The sequence below is a fragment of the Ictidomys tridecemlineatus genome, unplaced genomic scaffold (genome assembly GCF_052094955.1).
Source record: "Ictidomys tridecemlineatus isolate mIctTri1 unplaced genomic scaffold, mIctTri1.hap1 Scaffold_665, whole genome shotgun sequence".
Lineage (NCBI taxonomy): Eukaryota > Metazoa > Chordata > Mammalia > Rodentia > Sciuridae > Ictidomys > Ictidomys tridecemlineatus.
Window position 1 is genome coordinate 1 of NW_027524667.1, and position 23,243 is coordinate 23,243.

Below are 23,243 nucleotides of genomic sequence, written 5' to 3' on the forward strand. Positions count from 1 at the left end.
CTTGAGCCACATCCCCAGCCCTTATCTAATCTTCATGGCAGTATTCTACCACTAATACTGGCTCTCAGATGGTTTCTAGATATAACAAGAACATTCATGAATGGGGATATTTTAGAGGTAGTGATAAGATGCCTTTTTTAATTTTCTTTTTTGGGCATTTGATTTGCCTATCAGTTTCCTTTAATTATTGGCAAGAATCTTCTGTTGCTTTTAGTCAGTAGTTAGAAATAGGAGTGTCTTCCTCAAGGGAACTTTATATACCTTTTGTATACTTTATGTAACTTCATATAATTTAACTGTTGCTGCTGAAAATAAATGGGGTTCTTTTCTGCAGAGGATTTATTTTGGGTGAAACTGAAGCTTGATATGTGGTTTCATATGCATTATATTGTAATATTATTTTCTCCCCTGCTGAGGGCCATTGTCAAGTAGGAATGAAGCTTCAAAATTTCCTTGCCAGCGTACCCCATGTTAAATGGATTTCGCTGTTGACATTGCATGTAAGGTGACCTTGCTCAAGGACCAAGGCAGATCTGGGTTTAGAGCTGATCAGGTTTGAGGAAGTATCCCACTCCTTAGGGTGTTCCCGGTTTAAGACAAAAGGAGTTTTAGGGAAGTTGGAGGTTGAAGATTATTGCTGCTGGGAGTAGGGCGTGCCTGCAGCCTGAGTTCCCGCTGAGTTCTCCTGGAGAAAAAGTTTTTAGGAGGTGAATTGTTCGGGAGATTGGATTGCCCCCGAACCTGTGTGGAGGCGGTGTGAGTCGGGAATAAAGAATAGCTGTTTGAATCTACAAGGCTGTGAGTGCCTCCTGATTCTGTGCCCAGCCAAGACTGCAGCATTAATTTTCTCCCCCCTTCTGATTAATTAAACAACAAGCAATGTGGCTAAAGGACCGTGCCTGGTAGATTGTCCAATTCAACATATGGTTCTTACCCGTCATGGGAGAACTGACCTTTAGACGTCAGTTTCCTGTCTTGGGTTGAATCCACTGCAACCAGATCAACCCGTCACTGACTACCGGTCCAGCATTCAGCCATGCTTGTGGATAGGCCTAAGCACCAGTGTGGGTGGGTGAGGTTCTTGTCTCACCTCTGTTGGCCCCCAAATTTAACCTTGGTGCCAGTGGGGGGGTGAGGTTCTTGCCTCACCTCTGTTGGCCCCCAAATTTTAGACCATCACTAGTAGAAGGGAGGAGGATACAGAAATGCCACGACACCAAGCCAATTGACGGCTCCTTTGGAAAAATTGTGTCACTGGTGACACCATCAGCAAAGATGCCAGCATTACCACAATTAACATGGGGTGCGCTGGCAAGGAAATTGCATCACTAGTGACACCATCAGCAAGTATATGCCAGCAGTACCACAATTCGCTGCACCAGACGATAGTTCACAATGCATGCAACTCATATATAGTCCAAGCAAGTTCTGCAAGCAGTTCAAATCGGAGGAGTCTATCAATATGTTCATTTCCTCCCAAAGTAAATCAAGTCCTTGATTGAGCATTACTTGTTGAGTTATATTCATTGATGCATCAGTTTATACAGTTTACTGTGATAGCTATCATAGAAGCTGTAGTTTGGTTTTCTTAGTCTTCACTGGCACTGGGATGGAGATGGGAATTCTGGCAATGATGTTAAAGAGACATTATCCTGAACAGAATTATTAAATATAATGAAAAGGAAAAGTGAAAGTAAACAAACAGATCTGTTAATCACCTTTAAAAACAATAGTAAGCAAACAGATCTGTTAACCACCTTTGAAAACAATCATTAACAGCTGTTTACCTAATTTAGATTAAACCACTTAAATCACGTGAATAAAAAAAAAGAAAATTCGGATCCATTTTTTCATGAGCGCTCCTCATATAAAAATATGGACATACACACATACTGACATGCAACACAAAACAGTGCACTCATAACATACAACACATAAGACAATAATAACAGCCTTGTAGCTTTACCTAGATAAAATCTCCATTGCAATGTTTAAAAACTCCACAGTCAAAAAATAAAACACAGTCAAAAAACAAAGCTGATCAGAAAAACATTAACCTAGGTTTGTATGAGCTCAAGAAATAAAATAGAACTTTATGATGTGGGAAAAATGCAATAATAAAATAGATATTGAAAAAAGGCACCGTGGTTAATCACTGTCCCAGATGTAAGAATAGCCAAGCTGGAGCTCTGGATATCAGCTGTTATGGATTTGAGTCAAATTATCTTCTTTTTGGTCTGTAGAAATTGTTTTAGTTAGTGTCTCTGGAATCTAAATCGGCTGCTGTTCTCCCTGTGGAAACACAAAAACAGAACCCCGACTCCAGACAAACACTGGGTCAGGAGCTTTCCAATGTCCTGTTAGAATATCTTTCCAAAGTACCTTAGGCTTATGTACATTTTTTGGATACATATGTCTTTCCGCAGCATTAAGTCCTGATGAATCCAAATTTTAAAAGTTTAGAGTAAAAAAAAGGGTTATTTTAAGTTTATCTTTGGGGGATATATACCCCTTTAAGATCCTTTTAAATTTAAGTCTTTCAAAAGTATTTTGCCTTAGTTTTTAGAATTACTTTAGTCCTTTTAATTTTTAGATGTGGTTTGAAACCATAGTTGTCTTAGCCCTTTGTATTTTCTATCTGAAATACCTTTACTTGACATTTTTAAGCATTTTCCATCTTCTTTCTATCTTCTAGTTTTCTTCTAAGGTTTTTATATTTACCCTTAGTTGCTTTCTTCTCTCCTAGTTTTCTTTCATTTCCTATTTTGTGGGTATAAAATTCTTGTCTTTCTACATCTTTTTATCTTCCTATATCTTTATCTTTATACATCTTCTCTCTTTTTTTTTACCTTTTTGTACTTCTGTTTTTGAAGTTTTCCACTTCAAATTTTTAATCTTCTTTATCTAAATCTTTTATCTTATTATCTTCCCATTTTCATGGGTTATATTTTTTTCCTCCATCGTGAAGGCATCTTAACCACCTTCAATTTAACCTTTTAAAGCTTTTTGCAATGTACTTAGACATTTTACAACTTTTTACTTTACCAAACAAAGATTATCTCATCTCCCTCTTTTTAGTTTAATAAGTACATTTTAATAGTTTGATGAGTAAAGCAATCTTCCTTCAATTTAACCATTTAAAACATTTCATTTATCATCTATACTGTACTATTAAATGTACTTTTTCACCACCTACAGCTTCACTCTTTTAAACGAGGCTTAGATTTTGTTTAAATCACTTAATATTAGTTTACATGGCTGCCCTTCAACCAAAGGCTCTTTTTTACTCCATTAAGAAGCTTTGTCTCAATCTGCCATGTACAAATACCTCTTTTTTCTTTCTACCTTTCTCAAGCTTTTAAATTAAATCTAGTTTCCTCAAAATCTTTTTAAATGGCATTTTACAAATTTTCACTTTACCACACAGAGATTATCTCAACTAGAAACATTTCTTTTTCCTTTAACCTTTTATATTAAAATATATTTCCACATCTTGAATCTTTTTATACCTCTTTTTTAACCATTAACCCTTTTTATAAATTCACATTCTAAAACAACCCTTATAAAATTACTCCACTTTAATAAGATGAAATACTTTCATGTTTTTTAAGGTACTGTTATACTGTAATTGAAACCCAGCTGAAACTTCTTATACTCTCTGTATATAAATTACACATGATAGAATCTTAACACTTAGTAACCTTGTTTCAGCAAAGACACAGACCAAAGCAATATTAAACATTTTTCCATTTGCCAATTTATGAAAACACACATAATGTTTAAATATATTACCTTATGGAACTTAATAAGTAAAGAGTACTTGATTTCATATTTAGTGGTTGATATTTTAACATTTTAGCTTTGTCAATGAATCAGCTGTCTGTAAAAACCAAGACAAGTATAGTGAACAGAACTAGTCATCTCTTTCTTGTTGAAGAAAAATCCTTGTACAGGATACCATCATGGTCCCATTGATATACTTAATAACTCATCTTTATAAAGCCATGGGCTACATTTTTGTATTGTATCAACATATGCCATAGTTTTTCTTGGTCTTACTGGGGTACCTCCTTCCTCTAACAATTTTTCTTCCTCGAAGGTTAACAACTTCAAACCTTGAGTCAACCATTTTCCTTAGTTTGCCTGAGAAAGTTCTAGGAACAGGCCACTTGAAATGAAAACAAAATAAATCAAAACAAGAACACATTGTTTTTTGAAATGGTCACCCATTTTTTTGCTCTCTATCAGGAGCGAGCAAATTCACTTACCCCCAAGCTTCAGACATCCCACGTACGGGCCACCATAATGCCGCAGTCTTGGCTGGGCACAGAATCAGAAGGCACTCACAGCCTTGTAGATTCAAACAGCTATTCTTTATTCCGACTCACACCGCCTCCACACAGGTTCGGGGGCAATCCAATCTCCCGAACAATTCACCTCCTAAAAACTTTTTCTCCAGGAGAACTCAGCGGGAACTCAGGCTGCAGGCACGCCCTACTCCCAGCAGCAATAATCTTCAACCTCCAACTTCCCTAAAACTCCTTTTGTCTTAAACCGGGAACACCCTAAGGAGTGGGATACTTCCTCAAACCTGATCAGCTCTAAACCCAGATCTGCCTTGGTCCTTGAGCAAGGTCACCTTACATGCAATGTCAACAGCGAAATCCATTTAACATGGGGTACGCTGGCAAGGAAATTTTGAAGCTTCATTCCTACTTGACAATGGCCCTCAGCACTCCCCAAGTGCTTGTAAAAGTAGATTTGGACAAAGCTAGGAAAGCATATACTATCAATACATCTGCTATAGTGGTAATACATTTTAGAGATTTTTGTATTGTTTTTACTTATTAATTTTTATGACTATTGTGTATTGGTTAAGAAAGACATAAATATTGGTTTATGAGCAATGCTACAAAATGTACAGGTAAATTCTTGCTAGAGGTTATTTGGAATTGCATTTATAACCAGCTTTGATTTACATAGTTTTAACCATATAGTATCCAATAATCTTCTATGCAGATCTTTTATTTAATTCAGAAGTCTTAACTTTATATGCTCTGTGTTGAGAATTAAGCTAAATGTAAAAAAGAAAACTTCAGTGGTTGGAAATGTTGCTTTAATAGTTCTGTACTTAATTTTTATTTGGAATAATAATCTCAGTGTAATTGTTATAGCAACTTTCTTTCTTGGTTATACCATATACCTATCTATTATGTCTATATTTCCTGCCACTTCTGAGGAATCTCTTATTTATATTCCTTGTACAGAATTTATTTGATATTTGTCTCTTTTGCACTATAGGTTGGCAGTATGTTTGGATACTTTCCAAAAGATTTCATCAAGGTAGTTCGTGAACATACTAAAGAAGAGCTACAAATTCCAACAGATGTAAGTTATGGATTTCTTTTTTGTTCTCAATTGTAAACTGGCTTATAAATCCATCAGTTATATTCAGTTAACTGCTTCTGAATGTTTTATAATGTGTTTGGGGGGCAATCTAACATTTGTGTCAGATTTTCATTTGAAATCAGACTACCTGTAAAAAAAAAAGTTTGAAAGGCATTCAAGGGTGATTATATTATAATCTGAGAGTTGTCTAATATATTGAAACAGATATTCTAAGAGGCAAATAATTTCATTTTACAGGCAAAACTCATTGGATAGTTATTAGACATTTTAAGTATATTTAGGTTAAATTAATAAACTCTAACTTTTATACTAGGCTAGAAATATGTACTTACAAAGGTTTCTTATTCTTAGTCATATACGGGATCATAGTCATGTTATAGATTTGGAAAAGGGGACCTGAGCGTTTCAGGTGATGTTCAGTCTCAGATCTTTTAAGGCCCCAACTGCTTCCTTTATACAACATTCCTGTATGGTGCTCTGACTTAAATTGATTTTGTGACTGAAAGTATTTCGTGTTCTAGAATTCTCACTTCAGCTGATTATTTTCTAGAGTTTTAAATTGTATAGTAATTGATGCCCACCAACACTGAAACATCTTTGGGCAGCTCTTTGTAGTGACTGTAGAATATGCAAACTGCTAGGCTAGGACAGTTCTTAGATTAGATGGACTGAATGGATAAAGTCATCCTGTTTGTTGTTGCTGTTCCTAAAATTTCTTTATAATCTCAGGGGCCATAAAATCACTTCTGTTGCTTGTTGGACTTCATTGTTGGTAAAGAGAGTTCTTGGGATTTAAGCTGTGACAGCAGTTCACTGATTACAGAGAACTCATTTGTTTTGAACTCTGCCTTCTCATTGTATTTCCCATTACATGCATCCCTCATGGCTTAGAAATGCATGTGATGAGGAGAGGAAATCACTCATCCCTACTACATTGAACTGCCTCCCCCACCCCCGGAACCCCCGCAGAATATTATGAAGATTTAATTAGGAATGGAAATTTTTTAAAAACATGTCCATTCATACTATGGCTCCTTTTATATCAATTTGCTTACTAGTAGCAAGAAGGAAGATTAGATAATATACACATAATCCTGAGAGAGATCTTAGTGACTGTGAAACCGTGATGAAGATAAAGGTGTATACCTTGTTGAATCTTGTTTTCAGTTTGTTCTTGTGGTAATAATAATGTGAGGAGCCTCCTTAATATCATTCTTTATTCCATCCAATGTACTTGTATCTCAGTAAGATACTTTAAAACTGATTCATTTTTCTCAATGCTGCAGGATCTTCCAGCTTCTCCTGAGCAAATGATTAAGAGTTAAATTTCTGAAACATAGGTGTAGATATTAAGAGCTGGAGGATCCTATAAGTGATACCTTGCCTTTCCCTACTTATGTTCAGAGCAAATTGAGAGAGACCCAAGAGTCAGGCAGTTGGAGACCAAATTGTCACCATTTTTACTCATTATGCTTTTTAAAGAATATGACCCATGTTAAAAAAAGAAAGAAAGAAAGAATAGACTTTCTAACACTGTAGTCTAGAAAAAGACAGATTTACTCAGCTATAGATGGAGTTAGGCAGTGGGGGTTGGAGGAGGGTAATGTGGTTGACCTCAAAGATTCTTTAGAACCAATCCTGAATTTGGGAGCGTGGATGAGTTTGCTTTTGTGATACTTTGTTATTGACACATTAATGGTTTTCTTTTCCTTACAGGAGAAAGATTTTGTATGTTTTGATGTTGGAGGAGATGATTTTGATAATTATAACGTAGAAGAACTTCTAGGATTTTTGGAATTGTATGATTCTGCAAATGAAGATTCTGAGAAAGCTATAGAAAAAGTGGGACAATTTCCTGAAGTCTCCCAGGATGTTGAACCTGAACCTAAACCAGTAGTAGCAAACTCACAACAAATTGAAAGTGCATTCTCAGAAAACACTGTGGATCTTGAGGAACAATTTTTGGCTCAGAAGAACCATCCTCATGCAGATAGTCAAACAGATAATGCTCAGGGTGAACAAACTTCACTTGAACTTTTTGGAGAAATACTACCAGATAAATTGAAAGTGCCAGAAAGTGAAAAAAACAAAACCAGCAACATTTCTCAGGTCTCAAACGAACAGGAGAAGACTGATGCTTATAAACTTTTGAAAAAAGAAATCAATCCTTATCTAGAAACCAAAGAAAAGAAACAAGAAATGAGTATAATTTGGAAGATTTTAAAGAAAACTGAAACCACAGCCAAAAGGGTAGACATGATGGACAAGGAACGAGGTGATATGGAAATGGGAAAGGAGGAAAGTTTTTTGGGGAAGAAAACAGTTGTACATTTAATGAAAGCAGATATATTTTGGATAAGAATGCAAAGTGCAAGTGAATGTTCAGGGTAGAATATGAACCTGTAAAGAGATAATCTTTGCTCTGGATCCTATTGGTCTATGTCCTGAGCTCAGGAAGGAGATAGGTTCACCATTTGGCTCCTAGGTTACTTTGAACATATTTGAAAGGCACATTAAGCAAGCTAGACTTATGGAATTCCCTTCTCTATACTGGCTCATTGAGACCAGCACACTTGTAGATGAAAGAGTTCCTGTTATTTCTGAGCAGAATAGACATTTTGCACTTTTGTTCTGGACCAGAATTCTCTTCTGCACATTTATTCATGTGAGTGTATGTTGGTTTGCCAAGGGAATGTAAGTTATTGAAGCCTCTATCATAAATGTATTTGTTTATGAAATACTTTGGATTAAATACTTTGGATTAAAGGCTTCTTTATAAATTTGACTGTATAGTTCAGTCATCCTTTAAATGGGATGAAAACAATTAACCCTCCCGTATCCTTGCCCAGTTGTTCTCATGGGCTCATGCCAGGACATGGAGGGCAGTGTTGAGGTATCTGGAACTGTGTGCTGAGGGGGAGTGCTGATCATTGGGCTTAAGTGGGGGTAGATAGTGTCATCCATCGGGCTCAATGCATTCTTCTCCCTTGTAGAGATGCAGCCACCCCATGAAGATGATTTTCCTAAAGAGAACACAAATCGTCTTAATAGAAATCTTCATGAAGAGCCAAACCTCCTGCGTCATCATTTTAATATGAACCATCCTGAAGAGCCCAGCCTCTTGAATCAACCTGTGACTGAGGACATGGATGTTTCAGAAGTGTCTCAGATCCCAAATACTGAGAAAGTAGACCCAGGTAAAGCTTGCCAATTTTTCTCTACAAAGTAGAGGCATTACCATAATGAAGGCTTTCAAGGATATTTGTTGCCAAAGGTACGAAATAGAGCAGAGAGTGATATAGGTACATGTGAGTTAAAAAAAAATATCTTAAGTGAGAGAAAAGCAAGAATAAAGATGACTAGAAATCAAAAATAGGCCAGAGATTGTAACTCACCTAAAAGCAAATGTTTAGGTATGACTAGCTTGTGTAAACCATTTACAACTAAAATATTTTTCTTCAAAGGCCTTATGCTCTAAAACTGTAGTTTTCAACCAGACCAACAGCACCAGAAACTCTAGGGGTGGGACCCACAATCTGTGTTTAGCAGGCCTTCCAGGAAAGTCTGGCCTAGTACAAGTTAGCTTGAATAATCACTGTTCATAGTCTCATAAATTCTGTGTTTTTCTTCCCTTTTCTTCTAAATGGAATATAATATAGCTCAAGTCCTGTTTTGACTTGCTTCCTGGACATGGTAATTAAACTTTTTCAAATGCAGTCAATGGTCCAGATCTTTATACTATATACTTACAGCAAACAGTACAGAACTGCAATCGATTTTAGATTGACACTTACGAATACTTCATCATAGTGCACAGTATCCAGTGGGAGATGAGAAACAATTTTTCAAAAAAATCCCCAATAATGGCATCAACAGCATTCTACTTTTGTGTTGCTCACTCTCATTTTATCAGTAAATTAGATGATGACTAATTGTTTATTTTAACCCATCCAGTATGGTGCTATGAAGCCATAATTACTGTATTTTGTGTTTTTAAAGGTTCTGGTCTGTAAGCATAGCTATAAGCATTATCCTGCACCAGTGCAGGGCTTGGCAGCACTGATCTGAACCTCCCCCCACCATCTGCACACACAGAGTGTAGGAGAACTCATAGCAAGGGGGGATTCAGTTAATTTGAGAAGGAATAACATATGAGTTCTCCCATTTTCCAGAAGACATTGCATCTATATATGAACACTACTGACTTCTGAACTGTCTTTAACTCTATAAGGTTATGAAAATGAATCACGCACCATTACGATTTGTTATTTTCATGCTCCAAAACTTTCAAGAATAGGGAAAACTTGACTTACAGAATTAAGAATGAATTATTTCCCTGGCCTTTTAAGTTCCACCACAAAATGATGTCAATGACCTTTAGTAGGTAAAATCTTCCCAAATGTCATTTAATGTGTCTCAGGTGCTGAGATGCTGAGCCAGTGGGGCAGACTTCACCAGCAGTCAAATTCATAGACCAATAGTGAATGGAGGGCCTGGGGTTGTAGCTCAGTGGTAGAGTGCTTGTCTAACATATGAGGCACTGAGTTTGATTCTCAGCATTGCATACAAATAAATAAAATAAAGGTCCATCAAAAACTAAAAAAAAAAAATTAGGCAAAAGCTTAAAAAAATAGTAGTGAATAGAATCTCAGGGTTGAGAAAGACCTTAGAGGCAACTGGTCCAACTTCTTAATAACTGCATGCTGGACTCCTGCTGTTTAATCAAACATACCCCAGGCTCATGTAACTCATACTGAAATTCCACCCCTACAAGCTCTCAGGTCTAACTGGAATTCTACCTCATTCACAGAGCCTCAATGCAGGTCTGTACCCAATTCCCTTTAGTCTCTCTTGGTACTACTGTGTTCTTTTTAAATAGCTGTCATCTGTCCATTCAATAAATAAGTGTTGAGTATCTCTGCCAGGTGCCAGATACTATGTTAAGCCTTGGCCCATTCCACCTGCAAATCTGCAAACCAAGACTCCCTCTCTTTCAGCTTTCCTAAAATTTTAAACACAAAGTTTCACCAGCACTAAATCCATGTTTTTTGAATGTGACCCTGTCTATATATCTCTGGTTTTAAAATTTTTCCTTGAGTAAATATTGTTCTGGTAGCAGTTGTATGGCCATGGAAGTAGTGGAGAGTAGACTGGAGATTGTTCATTTTATAATTGAAGGGTTTGACAGCTCTAATTAGGATTTTGAAGTTTTCTTCTCTGTTGTGTTAATTGTCTTTAGGAGAGCCACATATTCCAGGCACTGTGACTCATATATTTAGTGAAACACTCGATGAATATTGAAACTGAAGAGAGACAATTCTTATTCTATAGCATAAAATAAAATAGCAATTTCCCCTTTCAATTTTAGAGCTACTTATAACAGAAGGTACTCCTGTTGATGCTGCTGATACAGAAAACCAACTAGAGATAAAGGTCAAAGAGCCAGCAGATGCCACCCTTTTGGACAACATACTTTTCTTGTTATATTCATTCTTGCTTTATTTGTCTAAGATGGTAAGTTTGACATAGTTTCTTCAATTAGAATGTTGATTATTTATTAGTTTTTAAGTGGCTTCTGGTCATGAAGTGAAAAACTTAAAATGTCTTTATGAAAATGACTCTTGACCCTTTGAGTAGATAGCTCCTGAAACAAAAGCCATAGGGGTGTGGCTTTAATGGCTACTTGGTTTAGCACATGAGGAAGATTTGCTGTCTATCAAGGCTGGACATTTGCACACCTGTAAAAACTTGGTTCTTCCCCTCAGAACCTTTCATTCTGGCAGGGAGATAACAGCATTCACTTGAAACACAGTAAGATAATGGCAGAAAGAGAGGTATTTATTCGATGGTAGAACATTATTGTCCATAAATGCATTTATTATGGTTGGAAGGGTGATCAGTAAGGTCAGAAAGTGGTTGAGATGTGTTTGAAGCACAGGCAAAGGGCAAACAGGAGTCTGACATGTGGTTTGTTGTTGATTAGACAGGCTGGGGTGGTGGGGGAAGCTGGCAGTCAGAAGAAATGTGTTCAGAAAAATGGAAACATGAAGAAAGGATATTTGGGGAGGGCAGGAGAATGTGAATAGTTGGTGTTGTAAAGTGTGAAGTTGGAGGGGGATGGGCCTGTTGGAGAGGCCAGCAAATCTTAACTGAAGTCATGAGCCAAAGTAGCATTAGACCATTAATAGTGGGGATCCTTAGAAAGTTTTAAGAATGAAAGGAATTAGGTTAGATCTGTTTCTTAGAAAGAGTCACTTAAGGCTGATCTTTCTAAAGAAAATCATGATCCAAACAAGACATTTAATCTGTCTAGAAGCTTATCTAAGCATTTTAGGACTTACCTCCCCCCTATTGGTATTTGTTGATATTGGACTTTTAGAGTTTAATTATAGGAATGAGAAAGCTTTTAGAGGTTGGAGGATAAGATGGTCCTAGGGCCATTGTGACAGTAATCCTCCTCAACTGAAGTTGTTTCCTGTAGGTTGTGTTATTTCAAGGCTTGTGTAAGAAAGATGATGTTGTTGTTTTCCTTGTAAAATGTGTAGATTTTGAAGCCAGGTAGATCTGGTTTCAAATCCCAAGGTTATCATTTAGACGTTTGGGCAAATAACTAAACTTTTGAAAAAAGTTTTCCTCATCTGAAAAATGTAGATAATGCTTACTCCAATCATAAGAATTAAATGATTTGACAAGGTAAAATGTCTGGTGAGGTGTCTGGCATTTTGAAGGGTTTTACCCCTACACACGCCCTAATTCTCATGTAGACAGTCAGAAGGTGGTATAAAGACAATGAATACCTGGGGAGGAAAGACCACCAGGGTGTAAAAGATGTGGTGGGGAGAAACAAATCATTTTTCAGTTGGCTCCATGTTTGTTCATGATGGTGGCAGCCACCTGGGTAAGGGGTATGTACGAGCCAGGCAGTTAGAGTAATTGTATTTCCAGTGATTAAAGCAGTCTTCCACAGTCATAATTTGATTATCAGAGTGAATCAGCATCACTTGGAAAGTTAACAGCCTCATGATATGGGAAGGATTTCTTTATTCATATTTTTTAGGTATGCACAGAGCCCTCCTCTAGGTCTAGGTCAGGGGACATGAATGTGGTGCAGGTATGGTCAGTGATTGTACGGTGATAGGTAAGACATAGACGTGAGTGGCAAAGAAGAGGCACAATGTTAGGAGACTGATTTGAAAGGAGATTTCAAAGAGGCATTTTGATGGCCCAGTATGTACAGGACATTGTGCGAGGACTAAAAGAGTCTAACAGGTGTAAGGTATGATTGTGATTTTTGAAAGCCTTAAGAAAAGGACTTAACAAATATATGCAAAAATTATGAACAAGTCAATGTAAAATCTTAAACAAGTAGTATGATATCTGATAGGACTGGAGAGTAATAGGCTCTGATGTGTTTGGGAGATGTGCACCAATCAGATTCATTGATCAATGGAATCTTAGCAGAATCTTAGTGTTAGAAGAAACCTTGGAAGGCTGTTAGTCTAGTTTCTCACTCATTGCTGTTATTTTCTTTACTGTGGCCCTGACGAATAGTTATGAGGCCTGTACACCAGTATTTCCTAGCATGAGTCACTCTCTTACAAGGCTATATGTTCTTCTGTTGTCTAGTTCATCCTTGTATTGACTCCAAATTTTCTTCCACATGATTTCCTCTATAAAATTGAATTCTTTTCTACATAGAAATCCTTTAAATATTTGAAGTTATATCTTAATTTAAAAATTATTTTTAGTATTTTTATCATGGAAACTTTCAAATAAGAGCAGAGAGAATAGTAGGGGACTATAGGTAACCATAACATACTGTATATTTTAGAATACTATAAAAAAAGATTGTGAAAGTTTTACCATAAAGAAATGATGTTTGAGGAGGTAGATATATTTAACTGATTTAAACGTTACATAGTGTATACATGCATCAAAATGTCATGTTACCTACTTCAATAATTATAATGTTTGTTTCTATGTACTAGTTAAAAAATAAATTTAATTAGAAAAGCTTTAAAGAAAAGCATAGAGAATAGTATAATGAACCCACGGGCCATCACACAACTTAACAGTAATTCCTTGATAGCCAATATCAGTGAGTTTTTTAAATTTGTTCTAATTGGTTATACATGATAGCAGAATGCATTTCAATTCATTGTATATAAATGGAACAAAACTTTTCCTAGTTGTACACAACACCTGTAGTCCTACATGTACCTCGGGTAATGTGGTTCATCTCATTCCACCATCTTTCCTATCCCTCTGCCCCCTCACCTGTCCTACCTCCCCTTTGCTCAAAGTTCCTCCATTCTTTCCATGCCCCTTACCACCCACCTCACCCCCATTATGGGTCAGCATCCACTTTCAGAGAGAACATACAGCTTTTGGTTTTGGGGATTGGCTTACTTCCCTTAACCTGATATTCCCATTCACCCGCAGATGCCATAATTTTTTTCTCTTTTAATGCTATAAGTAATATTCCATTTCATATATGTACCACAGTTTCTTTATCCATTCATCTGCTGAAGGGTTGGTTCCACAAAACTATGGAATACTTCACAAATGTGGGTGTCATCCTTGCTCGGGGACTATGCTGATTTTTTCTGTATTGTTCCAATTTTAGTATATGTGCTGCCAAAGCAAGCACACTCTGAGTTTTAACAAATGTAGATACCCATGTAAAAACTACCATAATAAAGATATAGAACAGTTTTTTTTTCACTAGAAAAGGGGTTTCCTTGGGATCCTTCCCAGTGAGTGCCTTCACCACCCCTTCCAGGCAACCATTGATAACTTTTTTTTTAAACTATAGATTCATTTTTCCTACAGTACTGTTTCATATATATGCCACTATAAGTGGACTCATATCTAGGAGTGCAATTGCCTCCTACATTTAATGTATGTTTTTGTCTTATGTGATACTGTCAAGCCATACTAAAAAATGACCACAATCATTTTATACTTCCACCAGCAATTTAGGAGACTTCCACTTGACTTCATCTTCACTAGCACTTGGGCCATTCTAGTGGGTATGTCTTTGTGAGTTTATTTCCTGATAATTAATGATATTGAGTGAACTTTTTTTTTCTTTTGAGATAGGGTCTCACTAACTTCCTTAGGCCCTTGATAAGTTGCCAGCCTCACACTTGGGATCTTCCTGCCTCAACCTGGGATTGATTGCTGGGATTACAGATATGTGCCATGATGCCAGGATCAAATACTTCTTCATGAGCTTGTTGACCATACTGTTTTTGTACGTCAACTCTCTCTGGCTAGCTGGAATCCAGACTTCTCCCAGCTCAGTGCCAACTGTGGGATTGGTTAGCTTATAGTTGTTCTTGGCCCTCACAGGTACTGCTTAGAATGTAGCCCCAAACTGAAGACCACCTCCATGCAGATTTCTGGAACTCTTTTTCTTTGTGGCTCCCATGTTTCTGGTAGTTTTCTCTACATATTTTTGGCTGCTTAATCTCCTGGAACTCTGGTCTCTCTCTCCTCAGTGAGACTGTTGTGCCCCATTTGTGTTCCCCTTTTCAAACTGAGGTCTAGAGGGTGCCTCCAGGTAGAATGCTCACCTATTTGTTCTCCTGCTCTTAGGGGTGACAGTTGCATGTTCCTTGTGGCTTTCTATCTGAAAAATAGCTCTTTAAAAATCTTTTTTGACTGGGCATGATGGCACATGCCTTAATCCTAGTGGCTCAGGAGACTGAGACAGAAGGATCACAAGTTCAAAGCCAAAAGTGAGGTGCTAAGTAACTCAGTGAGACCCTGTCTCTAAATAAAATACAAAATGGGGCTGAGACTGGGGATGTGGCTCAGTGATCAAGTGCTCCTGAGTTCAATCCCTGGTACCAATATATATATTCCAACTTTCTGGTTGCTTTCAGTGGGAGAACAAGTCTCATATAAGTTACTCTCTATTGATTTCTCCTTTTGTTGTAACTTTTTGCAATAATTGAAAAAAATATGTTTGTGGGACTTCTAGGATATATTGTAGTTTGGGTGAATAAATGACATCCCCCTGGTACAACAATTTAACCTGTTTTCTCTATTGCCTTTTTTTTGTTTGGTGGTGCTGGGGATTGAACCTCGGGCTCCATGCATTCTAGGCAAGTGCTGAGCTAACAACCTCAGTCTCTCTCTGTTGCTTTATATTTCTTGGAAATTGGTAGTCAGGTTTAGGTTCAATTCTATTTCTTATGAAAACTTAATAGGAAATATTGCATTGACATCTGCATGTCCTCTCCTTTGATGTTGACTACTAGTCAACAGTGACCTTGGTGAGATTTGCTAATATATTACAGGTTGCAAAATAGCAATGGTCTGAATTGCTGGGATTTTTCTTTCTTCATTTAAAGGCTGGGATGCCTATACAAATAAAAATTTATGATTATTCTTTTTTTTTTGGTACTGGGGATTAAACTCAGGGGCACTTGGCTAGTGATCCATATCCTCAGCCCTATTTTGTATTTTATTTATATACAGGGTCTCACTGAGTTGCTTTAGCAATTCACTTTTGCTGAGGCTGACTTTGAACTTGCTATCTTCCCTCCTCAGCCTCCCAAGCTACTGGGATTGCAAGTGTGTGCCACAGCGCCTGGCTATGATTGATTATTCTTTACACAGATATTCGGTTTGTATAGTTAAGGCAGGAGATAAACATTTGATTCCTTTTCTTCATTTAAACACTTTTCAGAATAGTAAGGTATTATTCTAGCATTATCAAATGATACCCAAAGGGGCTTTTGAAATATTTTTAATTTTTATTTAAGAGTCAATATGATGTCATGCATTTAAAAATATTTGGTGTGTTTAATCAAGTTAGGAATAGTAATTGTTCTTATCTGATGCTCAATTTCTCCCCCTTTTGCCTTGTAGAAGCCTCTTTATCTTGGCTCCTGGGACCCTTTGCCACCACCTAGTGGTCATTGTTACCTGTTTCCCTTGCTTTTGAACTATGAGATGTTCCAAGTTCATCTTAAACATTCCCTGTCCAGACCTTGAAGGAACTATTTCTCTAAAAGAACTTTGGTTTCTTTCAATAGGAAATGATATTTAGAGGCTACATTCCAAGTACTAGGATTGCTTATTGCTCAAATTGACTGTCATTTGTAAGCCTTTTTAGTGAACAAAGCTCAGAAATATGTGGGGATTTTTGATCATGTCATTTAGATAATTCCCATGAAAATTCAGGATGTTAGAGAGATTTTACTTCACTTCATCTATCTTAGATTTGTGTTTTCTTTCTCTGATGTTGGAGTTTCAGTTTTCAATGACATAAATATAATTGTTTACAGTCTTGTGCCACTTAATGACATTTTGGTCATTAGTGCATAATAATGGAGCTAAAAAATTCTTGACACCTAGTATTTTTAATCTTTTTTGTGTTTTGATATGTTTAGATATATAAACATTTACAATGTTAAAATTGTCTACAGAATTCAGTATAATAATATCTTATAGGTTTTTATCCCCAAAGCGATGATATACCATATATGAATACCTATGTGTGGAAATGGCTATATTTTCTAGGTTTGTATAAGTATACTCAATGATGTTTACACACTGAAATTGCCTAAGATGTGTTTCTCAGAATTTATTCCCATTATTAAGCAACACACGACTATATTTATGTTGTTTAAAATACTTTCAGGAATGTATTCCTGAAATGAAATGAAATTCTCTTGTCTTTAAGCTATATCCCACTAAGGTATGTTTGAAATAATTCATTTCTGTGGTTTGTCACCAACATGATATCACAGGTTGTTTCATTTTTGCTTTCAATATTTAGGTGTTAATTTTTAAAGATTTTTTTTATTTATTTTACAATTATTTAAATATTTAGAAGAGCCAAAGTTAATTTGTGAAAATAAGTTGTTTCTGTTTTCTGGTACTGGTGATTGAACCCAGGGCTCCTATCCACTGAGCCACATACCTAGGCTCTTTATTTTTTATTTAGAGATAGTTCTCACTAAGTTGCGTAGGGACTTGCTAAGTTGCTGAGGCTAGCTTTGAACTTGTGATTCTCCTGCCTGATTTTGAAAGAACTCTAGCTTTTGTCCCAGTTCTGTGTACCCTGATATTACTCTCTTTTATAGTTAACTTTTAAAATTTATTTCATTATGCATTCTGCTATTAAAAAAATAAGCAAATGAGAAAAGGGATATGCAGCTCAGTGGTAGAGCACTTGCCTACCACACATGAGGCCATGTGTTCAATCCCCAGCACCATAAAAAGAAAAAGAAAAGCAAATGATTTTTACATCTAGCTATGATAGCTTTATATAGGTACTGGCTTCACCTTCCCAACTGAAACAACTAAAATAAATATGAAAAAAACCCCACAAACATATAAAATTTTAAGATCCAGTAACATTGAAGATCAAGCAACAAAGAATGATTCTGGAAACATAAAGAACAAATGCTATGAGCTCTTTAGTTGCCCCAGCTTTTACTATGTTAAGAGATTCCCAAGCCATGACAAAGAAGGGGAAGTCAGGCAGAACCAGAGGATACCATGAATTGAGAGATGGTGCTGAGATTCCAGGAAAACCAAAGTGACTAGAATTCACAGGGTGGAGTACCAAAAGAAGGTTGCTACATTGAGAGACAATTCTGGAAATCTGTGAAAGGCTCTCTGAGTGTTCAGCAGGGTATTGATCTGCACATAAGTGTGATGAAACTGCTTAGCAAGTCAGAGAAACCATCTTAAGTGATTAGAAGGAACAGGTCTTAACACAGGGACCAGAATAGCACCTGGAAAAAACTATCTAAGGAAGTTGGGTAGAATAATCAGAAGGATGTTACCTCGGACTGACTATTACAATTTATGTCATACCTAACAAATATTCAGACCCAAGAGAATCAAATTGTTTCCAGTAATTTAATTGTATATGAAATATTAAGAATAGTAATTCGTAATGTATGGCATCGAATAAAAGCTTACCAGGCATGCAAAGAAGCAAGAAAAATACAAACCACAATGATGAGGAGAAGAATCATCCAATCAAAGCCAACTGAGAACTATCGGAGATGTTAGAATGAGGTAATGGCATTTTTAAAAAAGTCATTACTACTATATTTCGTGTGTTAAAAAGGTAAAAAGAGATATAGAAGATATATTTTAAGAAAATCAGACTTCTAGAGTTGAAAATATATGATAAACACAGTGGATGGGATTAATGCCAGAATAAGCATTGTGATGAAATTGTTAGTGAACTTGAGGACATAGCAGGAGAAGTACCCCAAATGAAACAGGGAAAATTTCTTCTGTTAAAGAAAAGTGAACCAGAGCATCAGTGAGCTGTGGGACAGTTTCAAGTTGAGCTATGAGAGGTATTCAGAAAAATATTTTAAGAAATGATGGCCAAAAATTTGTGAAAACTGTACATCTGCAGATCCAAGATATTAAATGGGACTAGAGTACAAAAAGCATGAATAAAGCTATATCAAGGTATATTATATCATAAATAAATTGCTCAAAACCAGTGATAAAGAGCAATCTTAGCAGTTAGAGAAGACATTTATGTAGAGAAGAACTAAGGATGACATCAGATTTCTTGTCAGAAATTAGGCATAAGAGAATATAGTGGAGTGATACCTTTAATATATTTGAAGAGTAATAATGTTGGCCGATAATATCATGCCCAGTGAAATATCTTTCTAAAATGAAGACTTGTACTGACATACAAGCTGAAAGAATTCACCTACACTTGCACCAAGACAGCAGATGGAAATAATGGAATAAAGGAGTAAAAAACACTGAAAATGGTGACTGTGTGCATAAATATTTAAAATAATTTTTCTTATTTGAACATTTTAAAAAGTCATTGACTGTTTAAAGACAAATATCAGTGTAGTATGGGACTTAGAAAACATGTAAAGTAAAATACATGACAACAGTATAAATCTCAGAAGGGTAGTAACTATTGTAATGTTCTTATTGAATATGTGAAGTAATATAGTATCATCTGAAGGTAGATTGTGACAAATTAAAGATGTATATTCTAAACCCTGAAGCACTAAGATTAGAAAACAGAGTTATAGCTTAATAAGCCAATAGAGGAATCACTAAAAATACCGATAGTGGTATTTCTGCAAAAGAAGACAGAAAGAAAAGAAAAAGAACAAAGAACAGAAGGAACAAATAGAAGATTATATTAAGCTTACACCTATGCACGGCAGTAATCCTATTAAGTGGAAAGTATCTAAATACATCAGTTAAAAACAGAGATTGTCATATTGCCTAAAGAAGCAAGACCCAAATAGATGTCTAAGGGAATAACACTGTAAATAGAAAGACACAAAGAAGTCAAAATTAAAATGATTGAAAAAGGTATCTCATGTTAAACACTAGTCAAAGGAAATCTGGAGTAGCTACATTAAACCAAAAGAGGTTGTGGGGCAAAATATATCATCAGGACTAAAGAAAGTTATTTCCTAATGATAAACGAATCAATCAAGATTATATAATAAACCTAAATGCTTGTACTTTTAATATTAGACCTTCAAAATACATGAAGTATCAAAATTGATAGAATTATGAGGAAAATGATGAATCCTATAGATTACATTTAGAGATTTCAATATCCTCTCCTCAGCAATTGGCAGAAAACGAAAAATAAAAGTAAGGTTGTAGAAAGTGTGAATGACATAATCAATCCATCCATTTGAAATTAATTGACATTCATAGAAAACCCCCAAGGAGCTTAGTGCACATGGAACATTTACCAAGATAAACTATATTCTGGATCTTAAAAAAATTATCAGTAAATATAAAAGTATTCAAAGTCAGGCAAAGCTTAATCTCTGAACACAATAAAATGAGAAATCAATAATGGAAAAATCTGGAAAATTCTCAAATATTTGAAAACTTAAGTGCCAGGCTGCTATCTGCTATCTATCTATATATATATGTATATCTGTATCTATCTATCATATATATATATTTGGTATAAATGAACAACACAGTACATTTATTTTTATGTGGTGTTGGGGATCGAACCCAGTGCCTCACACATGTGAGGCAAGCACTTTACCACTGAGCTACAACCTTAGCCCCCACTGCTAAATAATTTTTGAGTCAAATAAATCAGAAGAAATTCATATTTTGAGTTGAATAAAACTGAAAACAACATATCCATTTGTGCAATGTCTCTAAAGTGTTATTGGAAAATTTATAGCACTACCAGGCCCAAGATAGCTTTATTAAAAAATAAGTCTCCAGTCATTGACTTAGTTCCTACTATGAGAAACTAGAAAAGGAAAAATAAGTTAATCTCCAAGTAAGCAAGAAAAAAGATATAATAAAGACCATAAGTCAGTAAAATTTTAAAAAAAGGAAAATAAGAGAAAATCAATGAAACCCAAAGCTAGTTCTTTAAGATGAATAAAATTGATCAACATCTAGTGAGGGAAATAAAAGAGGAGACACGGGTTACCAATATTCGCAATCAGAGAAGGGATATCACTACAGATTTCACAGATACTAGACTGATAATGGGGATATTATGAACAGTTTATGTTAATTAACTTGACAATTTAGATGAAATGAAGAAATTCTATTTAAGCCACAAATTGCAAAAGTTCACTCAAGAAAATCAGACAATTTCATAAACCTTGTTGACTATTAAAGAAATTGAAGGTATAGGTAAAAACCTTTCTACAAAGAAAATAATATAAGACCCAGATAGCTTATTGGTGATCCAATTAAACCTGTAAGGAAGAAATGATACTAATTCCTAATAGTAGTAGTAATACTAAACCCTTGTAGAATATTAAATCAAGGAAATATTTCTCCTATGAATCCAGTGTTATCACTACACCAAACCAAGACAAAGATATAATAAGAAAACCACATACCTCTCATGGGATCTCCAATGAATCTGTACAGAAATTCTAAACAAAAATTTAAGTCAAATACAACAATATGTAAAAGGAAAATACATCATAGACAAAAACTAGATGGATGATGGGGATTTATGTCAAGAATCCAAAATTTATTTAACATTTGAAAATCAATGAAATTTACCACATTGATGTACCTAAAAGCACAATCTTTGTGTTTAGCTCGAGAGATACAAAACAAGCATTTAAAAAATATAGCGGAGGGGGGAAATGTTGGGGAGTAATATTGGCCAAATTATATTGTTATTTTGTGTGCATGTACAAGTAGGTGACAATAAATCGCATCGACATGTAAAAAAAATCAGCCCTGATTATTATTTAAAAAATTTTTTTAGATGTTGATTAACTTTTATTTTATTCACTTATTTATATGCGGTGCTGAGATTTGAACCCATTGCCTCACACATGCTAGGCAAGTGCTCTACCACTGAGTATCAACCCCAGCCCCTCAGCATTGATTATTGATGTAGAAAAACAAACAACAAACTAGGAATAGAAGGGAGCTTAAAACATCCTCTGAAAAAATGCAACTAACCTCATACTTAATGGTTGATAATTGAATACTTTTCCCCAAGATCAGAAACCAGAGATGTCTACTCTCATTACATCTATTCAGCATTGTACTGGGGTGCAGTAAGGAAATAGCTAGTATACTAAGGCAAGAAAAAGAAATAAAATGCACTCAGATTGGAAAGGAAGAAATAAAATTCTCTTTCTTTTCAGATAACATGAATATATATAGATACAATCTGGTATGATCTAGAAAAATGCTATTGTAAGGTTGACAGATAAAATTTACATCTAAAAGCAATTATATTTTCTATATATTAACAATGAATAATTAGAAATTGAAATTTTAAAGATTTCCATGTATAATAGAATAAAAATATGAAGTATTTAAACATAAACGTGGCAAAAACTAAAATGTATATATTAAAAACTATAAAATATTGCTGATAGAATTTAAAGAGAACCTAAATGGAGAGATATACCTAATTTATGAGTCAGAAGACTAAGGTGTCCATTCATCCCAGTTTAATCACCAGAGTCAACATTATTCCAATCAAAATCCCTGCAGAGTTTTGTAGAAAATGACAAGCTGATTGCAACGTGGCTTCAAGACTTAATCTAGGGCTGGGGATGTAGCTCAGTGGTAGAGGACTTGCCTAGCATATGCTAGGTCCTGTGTTCAATCCCTAGTACCATACGAAGAGGAAAAAAAAATATTCTAAAGCTACAGTAATCAGGATTGCAGACAAAACATATTGAAACAGAGCCAAGAATTCAGAGATAGATACACAATATATATGGCAACAGTCATTGACAAAGATGGAAAGACAAGTAGAGAATGGAAAGTTTTTTCAGCAAATGGTACTGAAATTACTGCATATTTATATGCAAAATACTGATCCATGCCTTGCATTAGACACCTGAATTAACTCACAGACTTAAATATTAAATTCAAAACTACAAAACCTCTAGGAAAAAAAATAAGAGAAAAATTTTTGTTGAACTTAGGTTTGGCAAAGATTTCTTAAATTTGACAACAAAAGCATTAAAAAGGATTTGACAATGTGGGATTCATCAAACTAAAACCTCTGTAATTCAAAATACACTTTGAAGTCAATGAAATAGACAAAACACAAGCTGGGAGGAAATTACTGTAAAGCATTTATCAAGACTTGCATCAAGGATATATGAAGAACTCTTAGAACGCATTAGAAAAAAATATAGTCCTGTAAAATAACACTTCATCAAAGAAGATAAACAGATAGTAAATACATTAAAAATGATTGACATAATTATCAGGGAAATGCAATTTTGAAGCATAAGAGTTACCACTACACACTTATTAAATATCTAATATTAAAGACAATTGTGCTGAGTGGTTGGAGAAGAGATGGAGGAACTGGATGGGTACACATC

The 23,243-nt window shown here is 35.5% G+C and overlaps 1 protein-coding gene and 1 non-coding gene across 7 annotated transcripts in view; one reads left to right on the forward strand and one right to left on the reverse strand.

Annotated features, from left to right (window-relative positions):
- The first annotated feature begins 5,284 nt into the window (after positions 1-5,284).
- LOC144374372 (transport and Golgi organization protein 1 homolog) overlaps positions 5,285-23,243 on the forward strand; it is a 41,052-nt gene continuing 23,093 nt past the window's right edge. For 4 of the 6 annotated variants that reach the window (XM_078037221.1, XM_078037224.1, XM_078037222.1 and 1 more), the window contains exons 1-4: positions 5,285-5,388; positions 7,126-7,684; positions 8,403-8,606; positions 10,778-10,923. In XM_078037221.1, coding sequence (XP_077893347.1) covers positions 5,311-5,388; positions 7,126-7,684; positions 8,403-8,606; positions 10,778-10,923 — 987 coding nt within the window. In that variant the 5' untranslated portion in view covers positions 5,285-5,310. Of the gene's footprint in view, positions 5,389-7,125; positions 7,685-7,773; positions 8,075-8,129; positions 8,303-8,402; positions 8,607-10,777; positions 10,924-23,243 lie in introns of those variants that run through there. The other 2 variants (XM_078037225.1, XM_078037226.1) reach the window with 2 other exon arrangements.
- Positions 13,953-14,059, reverse strand: LOC144374373 (U6 spliceosomal RNA). The gene has a single exon (XR_013433805.1). It is a non-coding gene; the product is annotated as a U6 spliceosomal RNA (small nuclear RNA).